The sequence below is a fragment of the Oncorhynchus mykiss genome, chromosome 13 (genome assembly GCF_013265735.2).
Source record: "Oncorhynchus mykiss isolate Arlee chromosome 13, USDA_OmykA_1.1, whole genome shotgun sequence".
Taxonomy (NCBI): Eukaryota; Metazoa; Chordata; class Actinopteri; order Salmoniformes; family Salmonidae; genus Oncorhynchus; species Oncorhynchus mykiss.
Window position 1 is genome coordinate 21,155,188 of NC_048577.1, and position 18,594 is coordinate 21,173,781.

The 18,594-nt window shown below is 42.2% G+C and overlaps 1 protein-coding gene across 6 annotated transcripts; it reads right to left on the bottom strand.

Moving 5' to 3' along the window:
* Nucleotides 1–304: 304 nt before the first annotated feature.
* On the bottom strand, nucleotides 305–18,281 carry LOC110485926 (nicotinate-nucleotide pyrophosphorylase [carboxylating]). Of its 6 annotated transcripts, none has more exons than XM_021557163.2 (7): nucleotides 18,145–18,281; nucleotides 17,714–17,865; nucleotides 15,735–15,775; nucleotides 1,972–2,263; nucleotides 1,388–1,698; nucleotides 983–1,114; nucleotides 305–729 (listed from the first exon to the last, which is right to left on the bottom strand). In XM_021557163.2, the coding sequence occupies exons 4-7, from the start codon at nucleotides 2,222–2,224 to the stop codon at nucleotides 514–516; spliced, it is 912 nt and encodes a 303-aa protein (XP_021412838.1). In that variant the 5' UTR covers nucleotides 2,225–2,263; nucleotides 15,735–15,775; nucleotides 17,714–17,865; nucleotides 18,145–18,281; the 3' UTR covers nucleotides 305–513. The 6 variants fall into 6 exon arrangements, with proteins under 6 accessions (XP_021412838.1, XP_021412836.1, XP_021412837.1 ...); XM_021557161.2 differs by having other exon boundaries at nucleotides 15,735–15,813; XM_021557162.2 differs by having other exon boundaries at nucleotides 15,735–15,813; nucleotides 17,714–17,845; nucleotides 18,145–18,266.
* Between the last annotated feature and the right edge of the window lie 313 nt (nucleotides 18,282–18,594).

The following is an 18,594-nucleotide window of genomic DNA, read 5'->3' on the forward strand; positions in this document are numbered from 1 at the left end:
TAATTTTGCTCACGATGGAGCATGCAGACGCGGTTTGGGCATGGCATTATTAGGCCTATATAATGTAAATTCAAAGATGGCCATTTTATGCATGTTTAACTTAAGTGTTTTGAATACTGATAACTGGTTTATTCATTTAACAGGTGATGGCACTTTTAGTGGAAGAAGTGCAGTGTGTTTTAATCCATATGAAGGTTTAATAGTATAGGGACTTAATATAGGGATCATAAAGATTTGGGATTCTAAAGTATATTCCATATAATAGATAATGATCACTTTGGGACAAAAGAAACTGAGGGAACAGTCTTACTTCACAGTTTTAATAATGATTTCTAAATTAGTTGTACGCATCATAGAAATTATACAGTCACCATCTCTGAATGTCAGTTTTAAATCTCATGTAACATTCCTAGATTTTTTTTCTTCTCTTGATCATCTCCAGGATCAAAAGTGAGGAAATTGACCATTGCTTTTTATTTTCACTTTATTAACAAAAATCCTGAATTGCCACAGTTACTGTGATTGGAAAATTATTGGAAAGGCAACAGGCTTTTGAACCTTGAGGGAGAAGTCTACCACGGGGCAGCCCTGGGTTATGCAGCCCAGAGAGATGATGTCCACATGGGGGGAGAGATACTGGGGCAGGGAGTCTGGGGTCACCCCTCCACTGGCCTCGATTAGCACAGACGGGAACTCCTCCTTCAGAAGCTGGGCTGCCGCATGGAGTTCCTGAGAGAGGAAAGGACAGAAGAGAAATAGAGGCCGGGAGGGACGAGTGCGGGAAGAGACCGTGTAGGAAAGAAGAGATTGAATGAAATGCACAGCACTGACATACAGGAGGAAGAAGAATATTACTTAATTGATAGTACATGAATGTCCAACGGAAATATGTCTTCTGCTTTATCGCAAGCCCTCCAGTACGTCTCTACCTCTTCTACATTTACTTCCCCGATGTCTTTGGGACGTCCTTCATCAGTCTCACCTGTGGCTTAAAGTTGTCCAGCATGACGATGTCGGCTCCTGCCGTGGCCGCCTCACTGCCCTCTTCCCGGCTGCCGCACTCCACCTCGATCTTACTGCTGAAGCCACACACCGAGCGGGCGTCCTTCACCGCCTGGAAGACCCACAGGTAGGTATTACATCAAATCAGTTCTCTATCAGAATGGCAAAATGAATCTCTATTCAAAATGCACAGAGGGGAAAAATTCAGCTCTCATATTAGAAAAATGCCAGATCTAAATGGTACATCTTGGAATATGAAAGACTTACATGTATTCTTGCACTCTGATTTTCATGCATTTGTAAAAGGATTACAGAGGAATCGACAACCACATCCTAGTATAGGTTGATGTCAAATGTACAGTTTGAGACATCCACCCCTGCCTACCTGTGTGATGCTCCCTGATGCCCATATATGATTGTCTTTCAGCATCACCATCCCACTCAGGTCCTGTCTGTGCATGGACACGCCGCCCACCAGCATGGCATACTTCTCCACCAGCCGGAACCCAGGGGTGGTTTTACGCGTGCCAGCCACATGGCCATGCCAGCCTGCCTCCCTGGCGATGCTCTGTAGCTGGGAGCAGCGGGTGGCTATCCCTGAGGCCCGGGCCAGGCAGTTGAGGGCCGGTCTCTCCCCGAGGAGGATACACCTTGCTGGGCCTCTGACCACAGCAGTCTGGGCCACTGCATCCGGACCTGGTGGAGGTGAGGTCAAAGTAGAGTTTACCTAAAATTACAAACATCATGTGAGTGAACTGTATTTAATGGTTAGATTGTAATCAGTTGGAATCTATTTCAATGGAATTTTGTGAATGCCAAACTCAAAGCTTGTTTCCCCAATACCTTCTCCAAATGAATTTGGCAGTGTGATCAGAGTTGAGGTGTATTGTCATCACGTTTGTGAGGCATCTGTGTATTCTCGAAAACCTCCCGCATGTTTTTTGACCAGGCTCATAGTTGGTCTCTTACCCAGCTGTGCTCCCTCTTTGTGTGCCCATTCCACAGTGCAGCTGAGCTCAGTGAAGACTGCAGTGAAGAAAGGCCTGCCCGCCAGCACGCTGCACGGCGTTTTGCACAACAACCTGGCCTCGACCTCATGTGATCCCACACACAGCCCTGCAGGGTCAAAGTTTGGTGTGTCCTCTGCCAGCCACTCCCGTGCCAGCCGGGTCAGTGTGTGGGGAGGGAGCGTGTTTGACAGGTCATACTGAGGAGTCGTCATCTTGAGGGGCGAGGTAAAATGTGACGCCGGAAAGTTGTTCTGTTAAGAATGGAGAAAGGGGTTAGTTCCAGTGCTTTAAATCCGGCTATCCACTGATGATAGTTAACAGTTTGTAGTTTATTTGTACCCTACAAAATATCCTGAGTTCTGGTATGAATGAATCCCTGCACTCAATGTGCTTTGCAACAGTGTCCGTCTTCAGGTTAAGATTCACCACAAACAAAGAACGCCGGTGTAGAGGGGGAAAAAATGTTTGCCGTTGTGGGAGCCTCAATGGGGGCTGGTGTGTTAAATGCCAGAGCCGATTTCTGATCCCAGTCTGTGTGGTGAATTAACTCGAGACCCTGGTACAAGTTACGAGTGCAGATTGCAAAGAACGCTCTGTAAGCCACACCCCAGAGGGTGGAGCTAGGCATGTTATTTGTGCACTTGGACACATTTTAGTAAGGGGATATCATACGGAGATAGAATCTCATTTTACAATGGGTATGCGGTGGTTCTGTGTAGTTATGCTAATATATCTGAGTCAAGTACATTGCAGTCAATTTTATCTATGACCTAATAATATGTTGAAAAGGCTATCACTAACCCCTCTTTTCTATTTCTCCATCTCCCGGCTGAGGGCACCCTGGCCTACACCTGGACGTGCCTGCCCCCCCCTATCTGCCTGTTGCTGCATCCACTGCTTCAGTCTCCCCCCTCCCCCCCCCCCCCACACACACACAGAAACATGGATTTCTTTACTTACCATGACATCTTTATGAAAAGCCATCTGACCCATAGGGTCTTGAAGTGTTTTAAATCTGGCTATCCACTATAGCCTAGCTATGGATATTGTCTGAGCCTGCTGGTCACATATGACCGTGATTTAATACTGACCAGTTGCTCTATCCTTATTTATTTTTATTTTTAAAATAAATGTTACCCCCTTTTTCATGGTATCCAATTGTTAGTAATTACTATCTTGTCTCGCTACAACTCCCGTACGGGCTCGGGAGAGGCGAAGGTCGAAAGCCATGTGTTCTCCGAAACACAACCCAACCAAGCTGCTTCTTAACACAGCGCACATCCAACCACACCAATGTGTCGGAGGAAACACTGTGCACCTGGCGACCTTGGTTAGCGTGCACTGCGCCCGGCCCGCCACAGGAGTCGCTGGTGCGCGATGAGACAAGGATATCCCTACCGGCCAAACCCTCCTTAACCCGGACGACGGGCCAATTGTGCGTCGCCCCACGGACCTCCCGGTCGCGGCCTGGGCACGAACCCAGAGTCTCTGATGACTAGACCACCTCGCCACCCAGGAGGCCTGCTCTATCCTTAATACACAATCATCCTAGTTGGATCAATAAATTATTACTACTAGGGTTGAGGTCAATTCCATTGAAAAGCAATGCAGAATCATTTGAACCTTGCCTATCGTAACCTTTGTGCGCTTGTGTGATGGATGGATCAATGTTTATAATTAATAAATGGCCAATAATTGAATGACACAATTCAGCCCAGTGGATCTTTATATTCTACAGATTCTGAACAGTCATGTAACAATTGGAAGTGTTTTTGTTACCATGTAGGCCTAGTATTTAGCCTTTGTTGGGGTTAACCAAGGGGACTGTAATTCCTTAGGTGCTGGTAGTTGAAGATGCATTAGCTCCCAGCTGATGAGGCAGTGAGTGAGAGACTTTGGGCAGTGGACACATGTACGCCCTGTGTTCAACATAACTTGTCAATAAAATAAATACTTAAAGTATCAAAGATACTACAAGTCAACTGTGATTCCACAGTCTAGCATCTGTGCAGTCCCATGTGGCTCACTTGGTAGAGCATGGCACTTGCAACGGCAGGGTTGTGGGTCTGATTCTCACGGGGGACCCGTATGAAAATGTATGCACTCACTAATGTAAGTTGTTCACTTAACCCCCCCCCCCCCCCGCAACAGACTGGGTAAAGGTGTCGGCATGCTTCAGTTCGGCTGGCTCCTAGCTGAACCGAACGAGTGTGCTTGCACACTCCCTTAAAAAGACCTTCGCTTGAAAAACAAGGGGAAAAAAACAGCAATAGTACTGTTTGTCCATTTTGAGATGCCGTAGCCAGTATACCCTTCCTCAGAATTAATGTAAAATAACTCAAGAAAATCGATTATAAATTCAGGCAAAAAAAGTCCAAACTTGTCATCTATCGTTGAATGACAAAGACTCATTGAATAATCCCTATTGTTGACCTATCACCGATAAAGGGGCGTAGACAAACACACACAAACTCTTCCGAACTGTTTCGGCTGGGAGGTATGTGGACGCCTCAAGGCACATCTCTGATATAAAGAGATCTCAACCTTCAGTAAACTATTAGTCACACTTCCAGTTTAATTAAGTCTTTATTTTACTTGCTCTACAACAGAGAACAAAATGTCCAAATCAGACTGTACAAAACATACAATGAATTCACAATGGCAGTCTTTTTTGTTGTTGTGAAAAGTACAAAGTGTGTCTATGACAAGGGTCAATTACAATAATGTGAATTTAATATCAGGTCTCTTGTGAACGAGCTACATTTATTCAGGAGGAATGGTGGTCACTAGATAATCCAAAGAATTCAGGTAAACAGCGCCCCCCTTAGGCAGAACAGTTTCTATTGAGAAGTGTCTGGGACTTGTTTCCCTGTTTGCTACTCAAAGATATTTGACTTATTAAGTCATAGACAAAATTAACTGCAAAACACATGGTCTGAAATATATTAGATGAACTACACAGAACCATTAAAATGAGAGGCCTATCTCAGTAATAAAATGTGTCCCAGTTCACAAGCAACATGCCTAGCTCTGCCCACTGGGGCGTTGCACTCTTTGCAATGGCAGTGTTCGATTAAGGATTAAGCTGAACCGAGGTGCACCGGTCTTTGGCCTGTGAGGTGAACGGGGAAAAGTAATGAAGGAGGAGTGCTCTTCTCAAATCGAACTGTAATCTGCGCTGCTCCGGTCATGTTGTCAACAAGGCTGCATGGTCTATCGTTCAGAAATGTACATCACTTTTCCATAAAAGGCAGATGAAGCATTTTTATCAAAGCAATCACTTTTGCAGGTGAAAACACAGAATCCTACTCATTACAGGGCTGCCAACTTTTGAAGAAAGTTTGGAGTGAGATTTGCTATTTGAATTTCATTGCCACTGGCACAACCCCTAGATTGGGGACTGGGGGTCTTCCCCCATGAAAATTGTACTGTTTTAAATCTAATTTCCTGCAATTCTACGTATTTTGACATGGTTTAGGCCTATGACCAGGTTTTTTTTCTTCTTTTTTTCCTTTCTTACAGGTCACGTGTATTCAGGATGCTTTGGACAATAAATGATAATGAACTCAAAATGCAACGATTTTGTCACTGAGATTTTGGGGGGATAACATTTAAAGAATGCTAATAAAAAAAAGTGTCCCTATTTTTGGGGTGCTTTGACACTTTATTCAGACAGTAATTAAATGAGATCGGGAGACAGGCAAACGCTAGAAAACAGTGAACCAAGGCTCTGCACAGGAAATTGTAATATTAATGGTTGATGGCAGTGGTTAACCAAATCATAGATTGTCTCATTGTCCTGAGAATGCTTTAGTATTTTGTAATTAAGGTGAACTCGCTCTTTAATAATAGGGCTGGAAGAAAATCCTGCTTTCTCTCCAGAAGGGTTGGCCACCCCTGATCCATGTTTCCCAAGTGCTGGTTGTTTGAAAATGTTCTTGTTAGAACAATCACTTCTCAAAAATCACCCAATCTCCCCTAAAAATCTAATGAATATCAATATCCAGGTGGTTTATGCCAACTATACAAAATATGATGTGCTTAGGAGTAGTGAGTCCCCTTGTCACCTCTGCCTAGCATGTGCACAATACTAAAATCCCAAATAACATTTGATTGCTGGAGCATTTAATATCAAATGCTTATTTGTTTGACTTATTCAAAACTGTCCATGAATGGCAGCAATAATGTATAGCCTAATATAATTCATTTTCAAAGACAAGTAGACATATCCTATTTCAAATATGTGATTACACGGGTAAAACTGGGAAGTGGAATGCTAAAATAACTGTGGGGAATAACAGTAGTGTTCTTTCTGAAAAGCACAGTAATTACTCTAGATTGTAGCCCATTGTTAAGAATGAGAATTGTTCTACTGATCAGACTAAATAAAGTAAAAAGATCAAATGTCCAGACACTCTAACCAAATTATTGTTATATTCATTGTCATCCCTGTAGAATCAAATTTACAGTTTTTGGTTCACAATCTGTTTGACAAAATCATTTTCATAGTTACAAACAGTGTGGATTAAATCGATTTTAGTACATGCTGTCAAAAGGCTGCATTCTGCAATAATAGGGACAGGAGCAACTAATTTGTGGACAACATTGTACATAAAACAGCACTGACATGCAGGTATTTTTACAGTTTTATAAACTCAGCAGACTATGTTCTCTCTCTCTCTCTCTCTCTCCATTCATCGCCACTAATCTCGAGGGGCGTTTCTTTAAAACATGCATCCAATCCCCTTGATCCCTAACATAATTTGAACCGCTAGATATGGTTCACAGTGCTGTGGCAAGACAAGACAATGATAGAGGTTCCGCTCGTGATGTTAAATTGCAGGCGCAGATGCTCTGATTTCAAGACGATTTGGAGCACAGTTGAACAGTTAACGCGCGGACTATACAATGGACTAATTAGACAAATTAATGCAGTACTTTTCAATGCGTGACATCGAGGTGTGCCGTGAGAGAAGAGGGTCAAATGCGTGGGCTCACGGTCAAATGCGTGAAAATTGGCAGCTGTCATGACCACACGTACATTTTGAGCCGAACTCGCCGTTGACCAGAGCGGGTCACTTGACTCACGCCCGGGAGGCAGCCCTGTTCCAAAACGAATGCAATCACTTTTCACCCACCCAGCTGATCGCACAGCCAAAGTCAAAATTGGCTATAAAAACTAAAAGTAGTTTTTTGGTATTAATTTGAGGTTGGGCATACGATTAGCAGTGTGGGTTGGGTTAAGGTTAGGTTTAAAATCAGATTAAGAAAATACATTGTAGGAATAAAATGCGTTTATGACTTTGTGGCTGTGTTAACTAGTGACAACCCTTTGCAATCAATAGTAACGGAGCGTTTTTATAGGCACTAATTCTGTAATGGCTCGTTCGCCTAATGCCGCGTTCACGTGTAAGAGTCGGAACTAGGAAACTCGTAACGTCCGACTAAGTGGTTGGCGCTGCACGCGTAAAAAAACTCCTTTCCGGTTTTTAGGACAAGCTACATGGGCGCGTTCCCTCTGCCCAGGCGTTGCTTACGCATGCCACATCTTACAAGGGCTGGATAAGTATTTTATGTATCAGCGAACCACATATCTTATTGCAATTTGTCAGTCGATGACGCTGTACATTTAGTTGTTCCCCTTGCTCTGCAAGGGCCGCGGCTTTTGTGGAGCGATGGGTAACGATGTTTCGGGGATGGCTATTGTCTATGTGTGCAGAGGGTCCCTGGTTCGAGCCCAGGTATGGGCGAGGAGAGGGACGGAAGCAAAACTTTTACATACGCAACCATTGGTTGGTGCATGTAACGTCTGGGAACAAGACCTAGCTATTGCCACGATTAAGACAACTGGGGGAAAACGAGCCCCGACTGGGAATTCTTTTGAACTGTAATTCCAACTCCGAATTACAATTCGGAAACACGGACATCTTTCTAGAGCTCCGATTTTACAACCTGAAGATAACTGATGTCATGAGTTGACCTCTTTTTTTTCGAGTTCCAAGTTGTCTTGGGCATATGTCACCACACCGGTCCCAGAACGCAATCATTGGTCGACATTTTCTAATCAAGCATGCTATATTTATTTTTTAATTGTCTTCTCTTATCTTCCGAAATCCTCACCTGCCTCCTCAGAGCCGATTGAACTGTCACCGGGTATTCGTTGGTACTCTTGATGATGTGGATATCTCTGCACTCAATGTGCTTTTTCGACGCGTTGTGTTTTTTAACAGTGTCCTTCTTCAAGTGAGGATTCCCCACCACAAACGAAGAAAGCTTGCCTGCAAGTTGTGGTTCGGCCTTACAATATTGGCAAAACATAACATTTCCTTCAAAATGCAACCACGGGAAAGCTTTCTCCCACTGTGCGTTGTATTTGTATTGTTTCCCACCGGCGGTGGTTGGCGAAGCTGGGGCAACGCCAGTGTTAAGGCTGCTGCTGGCCGAAACTTCATCTTGTGTTGCTGGTGGCTCAGCAAAATCAATACCGACAAGATCACTGACAGACTCGGACCCGGCCTCCCCTGGATCCTGTTGACATTGTCGCCTAAAATTCAATTGGATGCTCTTCATTCTCCTTTACAGTAGCGAGCCAAAACGGGCGCACTCAAGGTACTCTTCTCAAAGGCTCGCGGTTCCAGACTGTAACTAGGTTATGATTGGCGCGTTCAGCTAAACAAGCTTGAACTCGGCTACGATTGGCTCGTTGAGCTGCGCGTTGAATACGGCAAGTCCTGCTTACTTCCTTGTTCAAGGCCCGTAATGATTTTTAATGGAGTTCAAGCTTAAATCACAGATAGAACAATGAGACAGATATCTTACCGGATGTATCAATATGAAGCATCCGCTTTGCGTTTCCACTCACTACGAGATGGATTTTTACCGAAATTATGCAAACTTTCTCATCGATGAAACATTTGATCTCAATATAGTTCGGTTCACAAAACTAAAATCAGTTACTAAACAGAGTGGACTAAGTTTTGTAGACTTTACCCTTTGCCAAAGTACATTTTTTTTGTGCGTTGTTTAGGAGTGCAAAGGAGAATTGAGTTAGTGCACACGCGCACTTCAGAGTAGGTGTTCCCTTAAGGAATATGCAAATATGTGCTAGAAGGCGCCAATACTTAGCTTTTCTGCCCACAATGGCTCAATTGTTCCCATTTGAAACGACAGGCTGTGGTCTCTTGGTTTAGTTATAAAAAATAAATAAACCTTTGCTTATTAACAAATTCATGAAAACGTTGTCCTTTAAGATATGTACAATTATTCCTATATTATATTTTCTTCTACCTGATTGCGTTTTTTTTCATCTTCAAAAACCTTCATAAAAGGCATTGGTTAAAGGTAAATTAATCCAAATATTATTTAACATTTCTTAACTGACCCCATTTTCAAGAATTTGATTATAAAAGCCGAAAGCCCATTCAAAAGCAGTACAGGATTTCAAAAACAGTACAGGAATTGAACCCGGAAGTAGGCGGGACATACATGATATAAAACAAACAGCAGGTATAAACCGCAACTCGTACATGTGCTCATATTTGACTTTTGCAGTTCGCACACATTTAGTTGAATATGCGAGTAAAATGGTCGCACTGTAGAGCCCTGCAAATGTTAAAATATGAAATGTTAAGCATTTGCATAATGGATAACCAGTGGCAATAAGAACATGGAAAAGTCTAATGGTGCATTCAAGTGTTAGTGGAAACTACGAAACTCCGAAATTTCCGACTTGCAAACCGTTTGAACGCGGCACCTGTATAACTACACGTGTCTGAAGGATGCACTGTGGTCCTCCCGCAACCTGCTGGTAACGAAACGAGTAGGGACCACCCCCCAGGAAGTGGTCATGGTAGCCACGGAAGCCCTGGGGTAGTAAAGAAGAAAGGGGGCCTCGACCCCAGGCGAAGCGTCACCCAAAACACCCAAGGTCCCGGCGGCCCAGGCCTGACAGCGCTGCGCCTAGGGCGATGCGCCTGGGGGAGGGGTCTCCTCTGGGCCCCGAAGGACAGGACGGTGATTGAGTCGGAAGAGCAGGAGGAGACGAGCTTGATAAGGACTCACCCCGTTCCTGTACAAAGGAGTGAAGACAGCTTTTTAACAAAGTTACTTTTTTACATGTTTTCATGTCTTAAATGTTTTATTTTTGTTAAATCATTTGTTCACATTTTAAATGGCTTTTAAAGATTGGATGTTTTACAAGAAAAAATAATTTGATTCATGGTTGTTTCTATTGGTTTTAACAACATGTACTTTTTAACAAACGTAAATGTAATATTCTGTGTTTTATTCTTTTATGTCGTTTATATGTGTGTAAAATGTTGTACAAAAAAATATGACCTGTATAAATACAACCAGTTGGCAAGTCGGAAATGTCAGTTTCCAAGTTCCGACTAATACGTGTATGTTAAAGGTTAAGATACTTTTAGCTCTCAAATTTTAGGCAGCATTCTGCCTTCTCCCCACAGTTCTCAGCCATTAGCGTCACCCATGACTGCCTCGTGAACTACAATTCTGACGCTGTGATTTAATGTTTAGAAACGTTAATAATCATAGCTTGCGATATGGATTTAGAAACATATGACCCTGATCTTTCATCAGCGAGAAAGAATCATTAAAAAAAAATTATACTTACTGTAGCAGTTTTGCATAGATCAATACAGCTATGGGGTGCCTTCATCCAACAAAACTACACTTTCCAAGTTATACTTACACACAGGCGTTCGCAGTGGTGTAAAGTACTTAAGTAAAAAATACTTTAAAGTACTACTTAAGTAGTTTTCTTCTGTACTTTACTATTTATATTTTTGACAACTTGTACTTTACTACATTCCTAAAGAAAATAATGTACTTTTTACTCCATACATTTTCATTTTGAATGCTTAGCAGGACAGGAAAATGGTCCAATTTACGCACTTATCAAGAGAACATCCCTGGTCATCCTGACTGTCTCTGATCTGACAGACTCACTAAACACAAATGCTTTGTTTGTAAATTATATCTGTAAATGAAGCCATGGTTTACAGGCAACATCCGCACTGAGCTAAAGGGTAGAGCTGCCGCTTTCAAGGAACGGAACTCTAACCTGGAAGCTTATAAGAAATCCTGCTATGCCCTCCGACAAACCATCAAACAGGCAAAGAATCAATACAGGAGGACTAAGATCGAATCGTACTACACCGGTTCCGGCGCTTGTCGGATGTGGCAGGGCTTGCAAACTATTACAGACAACAAAGGGAAGCACAGCCAAGAGCTGCCCAGTGACACAAGCCTACCAGATGAGCTAAATTACTTTGTGTACTCCGAGCATGCGCTGACCAACTGGCAAATGTCTTCACTGACATTTCCGACCTCTCCCTGTCTGAGTCAAATACCAACATGTTTCAAGCAGACCACCATAGTCCCTGTGGCCAAGAACACTAAGGTAACCTGCCTAAATGACTACCGACCCATAGCACTCACGTCTGTAGCCATGAAGTGCTTTGAGAGACTGGTCATGGCTCACATAAACACCATTATCCCAGACCCACTCCAATTTGCATCACTATTGCACTCCACACTACCCTTTCCCACCTGGGCAAAAGGAACACCCATGTTAGAATGCTATTTATTGACTACAGCTCAGCGTTCAACACCATAGTGCCCTCAAAGCTTATCACTAAGCTAAGGACCCTGGGACTAAACACCTCCCTCTGCAACTGGATCGTGGAATTCCTGACGGGCCGCCCCCCATGTGGTAAGGGTAGGTAACAACACATCCGTCACACTGATCCTCAACAAGGGGGCCCCTCAGGGGTGTGTGCTCAGTCCCCTCCTGTTCACTCATGACTGCACGGCCAGGCACGACGCCAACGCCATCATTAAGTTTGCAGATGACACAACCTGATCACCAACAACAACGAGACAGCCTATAGGGAGGAGGTCAGAGACCTGGCAGTGTGGTGCCAGGACAATCATCTCTCCCTCAACGTGATTAAGACTAAGGAGATGATTGTGGACTACAGGAAAAGGAGGAACGAGCACGCCCCCATTCTCATCGACAGGGCTGCAGTGGAGCAGGTTGAAAGCTTCAAGTTCCTTGGTGTCCACATCACCAACAAACTAACATGGTCCAAGCACACCAAGACAGTCGTGAAGAGGGCACGACAAAACCTATTCCCCCTCAGGAGACTGAAAAGATTTGGCATGGGTCCTCAGATCCTCAAAAGGTTCTACAGCTGCACCATCGAGAGCATCCTGACTCATTGCATCACTGCCTGGTATGGCAACTGCTCGGTCTCCGACCGCAAGGCACTACAAAGGGTAGTGTATACGGCCCAGTACATCACTGGGGCCAAGCTCCCTGCCATCCAGGACCTCTATACCAGGCGGTGTCAGAGGAAGGCCCTAAAAATTGTCAAAGACTCCAGCCACCCTAGTCATAGACTGTTCTCTCTGCTACCGCATGGCAAGCGTTATCGGAGCGCCAAGTCTAGGTCCAAGAGGCTTCTAAACAGCTTCTACCCCCAAGCCATAAGACTCCTGAACATCTAATCAAATGGCTACCCAGAATATTTGCATTGCCCCCCCCCCCCCCCCCCCCCCACACTCTGTTATTATCTATGCATAGTCACTTTAATAACTACCTACATGTACATATTGCCTCGACTAACCGCACATTGATTCTGTACCGATACCCCCTGTATTTTACTGCTGCTCTTTAATTATTTACCTTTTTCTTATTCTTTTAGGTATAAAATATATATATTAAACTGCATTGTTGGTTAGGGCTTGTAAGTAAGCATTTCACTAAGTTCTACACCTGTTGTATTCGGCGCTTGTGACAAATAACATTTGAGTTTTGGAGTGTGCCAACACTCCAAGTAAATAAAAAATAAAAATTGTGCTGTTTGCCTAATATAAGGAATATGCAATGATTTATACTTTTGATACTTAAGTATATTTGAAAACCAAATACTTTTACTCAAGTAGTATTTTTCACTTTTTCTTGAGTAATTTTTACTCAACTTTTAAGTACAATAATTGAGTACTTTTTCCACTACTGGGTGTTCCGCGCATGCTAGATAGATAAATTAGGTGGTCGCCTTGTCTTCAGTCTGTTTTACGTAAACAAGCACTGTAACATTGTGATATGGCCATGTGGGAAAACTAACCCTATCAAGGTGTGTATCAATTTAACCTTTAGTTTTTTGAAAATTCTTTCTTTTTTTTCTGATATGAAAGATAATGTCCTTATTCTTCCAAAACCGTACCGAATACGATGCATGTTAAAGTTTCAGACCGAGCGTCTGGGATCTTAATCCACACCCGCCCACCCACCCACCCACAGAAGACGCCTTCGTCCAATGACTTATGTGTAACCTATGGAACTGAGAGTCATGATCAAAAGGGCTAGGTTACTCTGAACCACAGCTGTTTGCATCCTATTGTACCTGTTGCATCAAAAGCCTGTTTGCATCCTCAAATGGCACCTATGATGTGCTAATCAACTAAGACTATTTTAGAGACTTGCAAAAATGCATTTTTTTATACAAAAAGAGTCTGTTGTAAAGTCATTTTGTGTGCAAAGATGATCCATTGTAATAACATTTGGTCCACAGAAATGGTTGTGTATAACAGTGGTTCTCAAACCTTTTGGAGTTACTGTATCTCCAATCACATTTTGCTCCTATCAAATATCCAAATGAAATTATTAATATGGATATACAATAGGCTACAGAGGAATGTTTATTTACCACCAAAATAACTAACAAAAGTAACAATGTTCCTCTTTTCTTTGACTTTGATTTATTGATTGTTTAGGACATTCAAAGCCGACAGCACCACCAGAAAAGTGGAATTTGCTCCTTTGCTCATGTTGTAATGTTTACAAGCTAAGCAAAGAATGTGAAAATCAGTCACATTGAGTTACAGCTTTGAAAAAAGTATTAGTCTTCTTGTTTTTTTTTTTACCCAGACAATCTGAGCAACGTAAAAGTTCTGAGAGACATTTCAAGTTTGGGAAAAAACATTTCAAGTCAAACAAAAATAATTATAATACAAAAAGTGATGTTAATTTACTGATTTATATATATTTTTTAAATTCTGTTAGAATAATTTTCATTCAGACAAAGATCTTCACTGACATGTCAATTTAATTTCAGAGTCCCCCTTATTGGCCCCAAAGCCTTAAAAGTTGCAATCTTACTTCTGGAACTATAAGTCATTCTAAAGCACAGCAGATGTCACTTTCCTAAATGCAAAGTGGTGGCTTGGTTTCGGACATACTCACCTGAGTGTAGTGCAATACGCAGTTTTCTTACAAGAAGTGAAAGGGATGTGGGGCTGCCTTAAACCTACAACTTATACCACTGCACAATGCAAACAGAGATCGTTTATGATGTCAGACAACTCTTGCGCAGCACTGCGCAGACGGGATGCTCTCGAACACATCCCGTAGCGTCACTAGAGATGGAAGAGCAAGCAAAACATCTCACTCACTCCTTTTTCCCCCTGTTTCATATGCTGTATTAACTAGCTGAGCAGACCAGACCATCTTGTCACTCCACCACCATATTTTGGAAGCTATAGAAATTAATTCATTAATTTATTATCTACATTTGTTTTGCCATGTTTATTCTATTACAGATAACTTAATGCATACTTTTAAATTATATTTTCTGAGTTACATACATGTAATTTTGTCCTTGAACTATTTAATTAAAATACTGTAGAATTCAATTAATTCCTATGAAGGACTGCTTCTTCTGAGGAGTGCCAATATGGCTAACCGGTGCTTTCAAAGCCTCTCTCTCATTGTCCAATACATAGCAACAGCAAGCCAGGGTTTATATACAGACCCAACTGCTAATGCCACGTTCAAAACAACTGGACACTCAGAAATCTCAGACTTCCAACTTCAGTGTGTTCAAGACAACTGGGAACTTGCGGGGAAAAAAACTAGCAATGACTGGGAAAAATTATTTTGAACAGTCATTCAACTCGGAATTCCAACTCGAGAACTCTGGACTTTTTCTAGAGCTTCGACTTTCTGACCTGAAGATCACTGACGTCATGATTTCACCTTGTATTTTTCGGAGTTCCCAGTTGTCTTGAACGCACCATAATGCATTGGTCTACCACAGTATGAGTCATAATACCCATAAAACCTAGTGGTCAAACACGGAAATGGTTACAATCGTTTTCCCACCATCCAGTCATAAATAAAGATTACATAACCTTGCCCATACAGCAAACAATGTTTTCCCGCAGTAAACACACTCTTGACTCGAGAGGATGAATCAGTCCATCTCTGAAACCTCAAAAATCCAGACAAAAATAATCCAGCTAGCTAGGGTAGCTACAAATCAAGTAGTACTTGAAGTAGGCTACCCACCCCTCACCCACAGACACAAACAAACATTATCAAGAACGCCTAGCCATAGCTTCCCCAAGTTTGCTACCAAGCTAGACTGTTGGTTTATAAAAGCCAAAGAAAGTAATTGTTTTTATGAATTTCTCATGCATTTAAATGGCTATGCAAATAGACTGCTATTAGCCATCTAGCCAGGCTAATGTTGCTAACTAACTAACTAACTAACCATGAGCTACCTAGCTAGATAACAGGCATTTTCAATTAAAAACTTGCCCAAGACAATTCACAGAATTGTCAATTTAAACAACTTTAGCTAATTTATGAATGACTAAATTTAGTTAACATTAGACAGTTAATCCAGAGATTCTTACCTTTGCCTCGATCCTGCAGTCACATCCAGGTCATCATGGCCCTGGTGAGATGTGAAGCTTGAGACAGACAATTGTGGTTCTGTATGATAGTGTCATGAACAGATAATTAGCGTTTCATTTTTGTCGACAGAATCAAGACCATGTGAATGCATGTACCACTCCCAATGAATAAATACTGTGCCTTTGAAGATGTGCCTCTTGTTCTGAAACTATGACACACGCAAGGACATCTAAACAAAGTCAATTCTGGATGTCAATAGATTTTTAGATTCAGTCTCATCAATGACAACATTCTAGAACTGAATTATCACTCACCTAAATCTGGTATCTGGGGCAATCTGATTAATGGTTATACAGTGCATTCGGAAAATATTCAGACCCCTTGATTTTTTCTCTCCACATTTTGTTACATTACAGCCTTATTCTAAAATTGATTAAGTATTTTTTTTCCTCTCATCAGTCTACACACAATACCCCATAATGACAAAGCAAAAACAGGTTTTTGGAAATTTCTGCAAAAGTATATATAAAAAAACTTCTATCACATTTACATAAGTATTCAGACCCTTTACTCAGTACTTTGTTGAAATACCTTTGGCAGCGATTACTGTCTCAAGCCTTCTTGGATTTGATACTACAAGCTTGGCACACCTGTATTTGGGGAGTTTCTCCCATTCTTCTCTGCAAATCCTCTCAAGCTCTGTCAGGTTGGCTTGTGAGAGTCGCTGCACAGCTATTTTCAGGTCTCTCCAGAGCTGTTTGATCGGATTCAAGTCTGGGCTCTGGCTAGGCCACTCAAGAACATTGAGACTTGTCCCAAAGCCACTCCTGCGCTGCCGTGTGTTTAGGGTCGTTGTCCTGTTGGAAGGTGAACCGTCGACCCAGTCTGAGGTCCTGAGCGCTCTGAAGCAGGTTTTCATGAAGGATCTCTCTGTATTTTGTTCCGTTCATCTTTCCCTGGTTCCTGACTAGTCTCCCAGTCCCTGCCTCTGAAAAACATCCCCACAGCATGATGCTGCCAACACCATGCACTTGGCATTTAGGCCAAAGAGTTCAATATTGGTTTCATCAGACCAGAGAATCTTGTTTCTCATGGTCTGAGAGTCTTTAGGTGCCTTTTGGCAAACTCCAAGCGAGCTGTCATGTGCCTTTTACTGAGGAGTGGCTTCAGTCTAGCCACTCTACTATAAAGGCGTGATTGGTGGAGTGCTGCAGAGATGGTTGTCCTTCTGAAAGGTTCTCCCATCTCCACAGAGGAACTCTAGAGCTCTGTCAGAGTGACCGTCAGGTTCTTGGTCAGCCCTTCTCTCCCGATTGCTCAGTTTGGCTGGGCAGCCAGCTCTAGGAAGAGTCTTGGTGGTTCCACACTTCTTCCATTTACGAATGATGGAGGCCACTGTGTTCTCGGGGACCTTCAATGCTGCAGCAATTTGTTGGTACCCCTCTCCAGATCGGTGCCTTGACACAATCCTGTCTTGTAGCTCTACTGACAAACCTCATGGCTTGGTTTTTGCTCTGACATGCACTGTGGGACCTTACAGGTGCAGGTGCAGGTACAGGTGTGTACCTTTCCAATTAATTGAATTTACCACAGGTGGACTCCAATCAATTTGTAGAAACATTTCAAGGATGATCAATGGAAACAGGATGCACCTGAGATACATTTTGAGTCTCTTAGCAAAGGGTCTGAATACTTATGTAAATAAGGTATTTCTGTTTATGATAAAAAAAAATGCACAAATTTCTAGAAACCTGTTTTCGCTTTGTCATTATGGGGTATTGTGTGTTGATTGATGAGGAAAAACATTAATTTAATCATTTTTAGAATAAGGCTGTAATGTAACAAAATGTGGAAAAAGTCAAGGGGTCTGAATACTTTCCAAATGCACTATATAATTGATTAAGTAGCTCTTTCCGTGTGGAATGTTGACAGCAGTATAAAACATATTGTATTGCTAAGATGCTCAAACTTAACTCACCGACACAGGATAAACTGTATCCCTCATGGACCTGACCAAACCGGTAAGTTGTTCCTCACTCTGGCTGGCTGTACTTCTCCACATGGCCAGGTTTATAGTGGTTTTCTCCCCTTTTAATGCTCTATGATTATCCTTGAAAAATGCCATAAGTTCTGAAATAGACATCAAAGTCGAGATACTGTACAAATAATTATCTAGGTAAAATAATACAAGGATATGTTCTGATCTACTGCTCTGCTAACTAGCTAGATAAAGTGTAGTCAGTGGCTAACTAAGACAGAGAAAGAGGATGGAAGAAGTGCAACACTTTATTAGATTAATTTAAATACAGCACATGTATTCATCATGGATTGGGCACAGGTCTCTCTGATTGTGCTTGCTGAGAGTATATTGTGAGAGTATATTGACGCAAATATATTGATAAAACTCACCTTGAGTTAAACGGTTATCAAAACGTCACAGCAAGGTACGAGTACACCAAACACACACACCGTTTTAAAGTGTTTGCAAAATTCATGATGGGGAAAAATGTATGAACCCATTTCCATGTTTTACCGCTAGGTTTTATGGGTATTATGACCCGTCCACTGTGGCGGACTATTGGACAAAACAGACAGGGTTGGCTTGGATTGTTGACAACATGTAAACTATATTTTGTCTCCAATGTTTATTGAAAACATAAATAGATTTGCACAATGAGCACTTGTTTCTCAAATACATTGTTCATTAGTTAGCTAGTACATTTTTAGTCACATTAGCATAGACATTGCATCAGTCAAAACACCTCAACACAAGATATTGTATCAAGAAGAAGATTAAACTAGCTGAAATGAGCCACCTACGATGCCCTAGATGGCAGCCTCTTCTCATTGTTGCTATCT

Excerpts from the sequence above, each read along its gene's own strand:
- LOC110485926 (XM_021557159.2), bottom strand. The coding sequence starts at position 8,582 with ATGAAGAGCATCCAATTGAATTTTAGGCGACAATGTCAACAGGATCCA. Across the intron at positions 2,264-8,132 it reads AATCGGCTCTGAGGAGGCAG|AACAACTTTCCGGCGTCACA; the intron begins GTGAGGATTTCG and ends CATTCTTAACAG. Across the intron at positions 1,699-1,971 it reads CAAAGAGGGAGCACAGCTGG|GTCCGGATGCAGTGGCCCAG; the intron begins GTAAGAGACCAA and ends CACCTCCACCAG.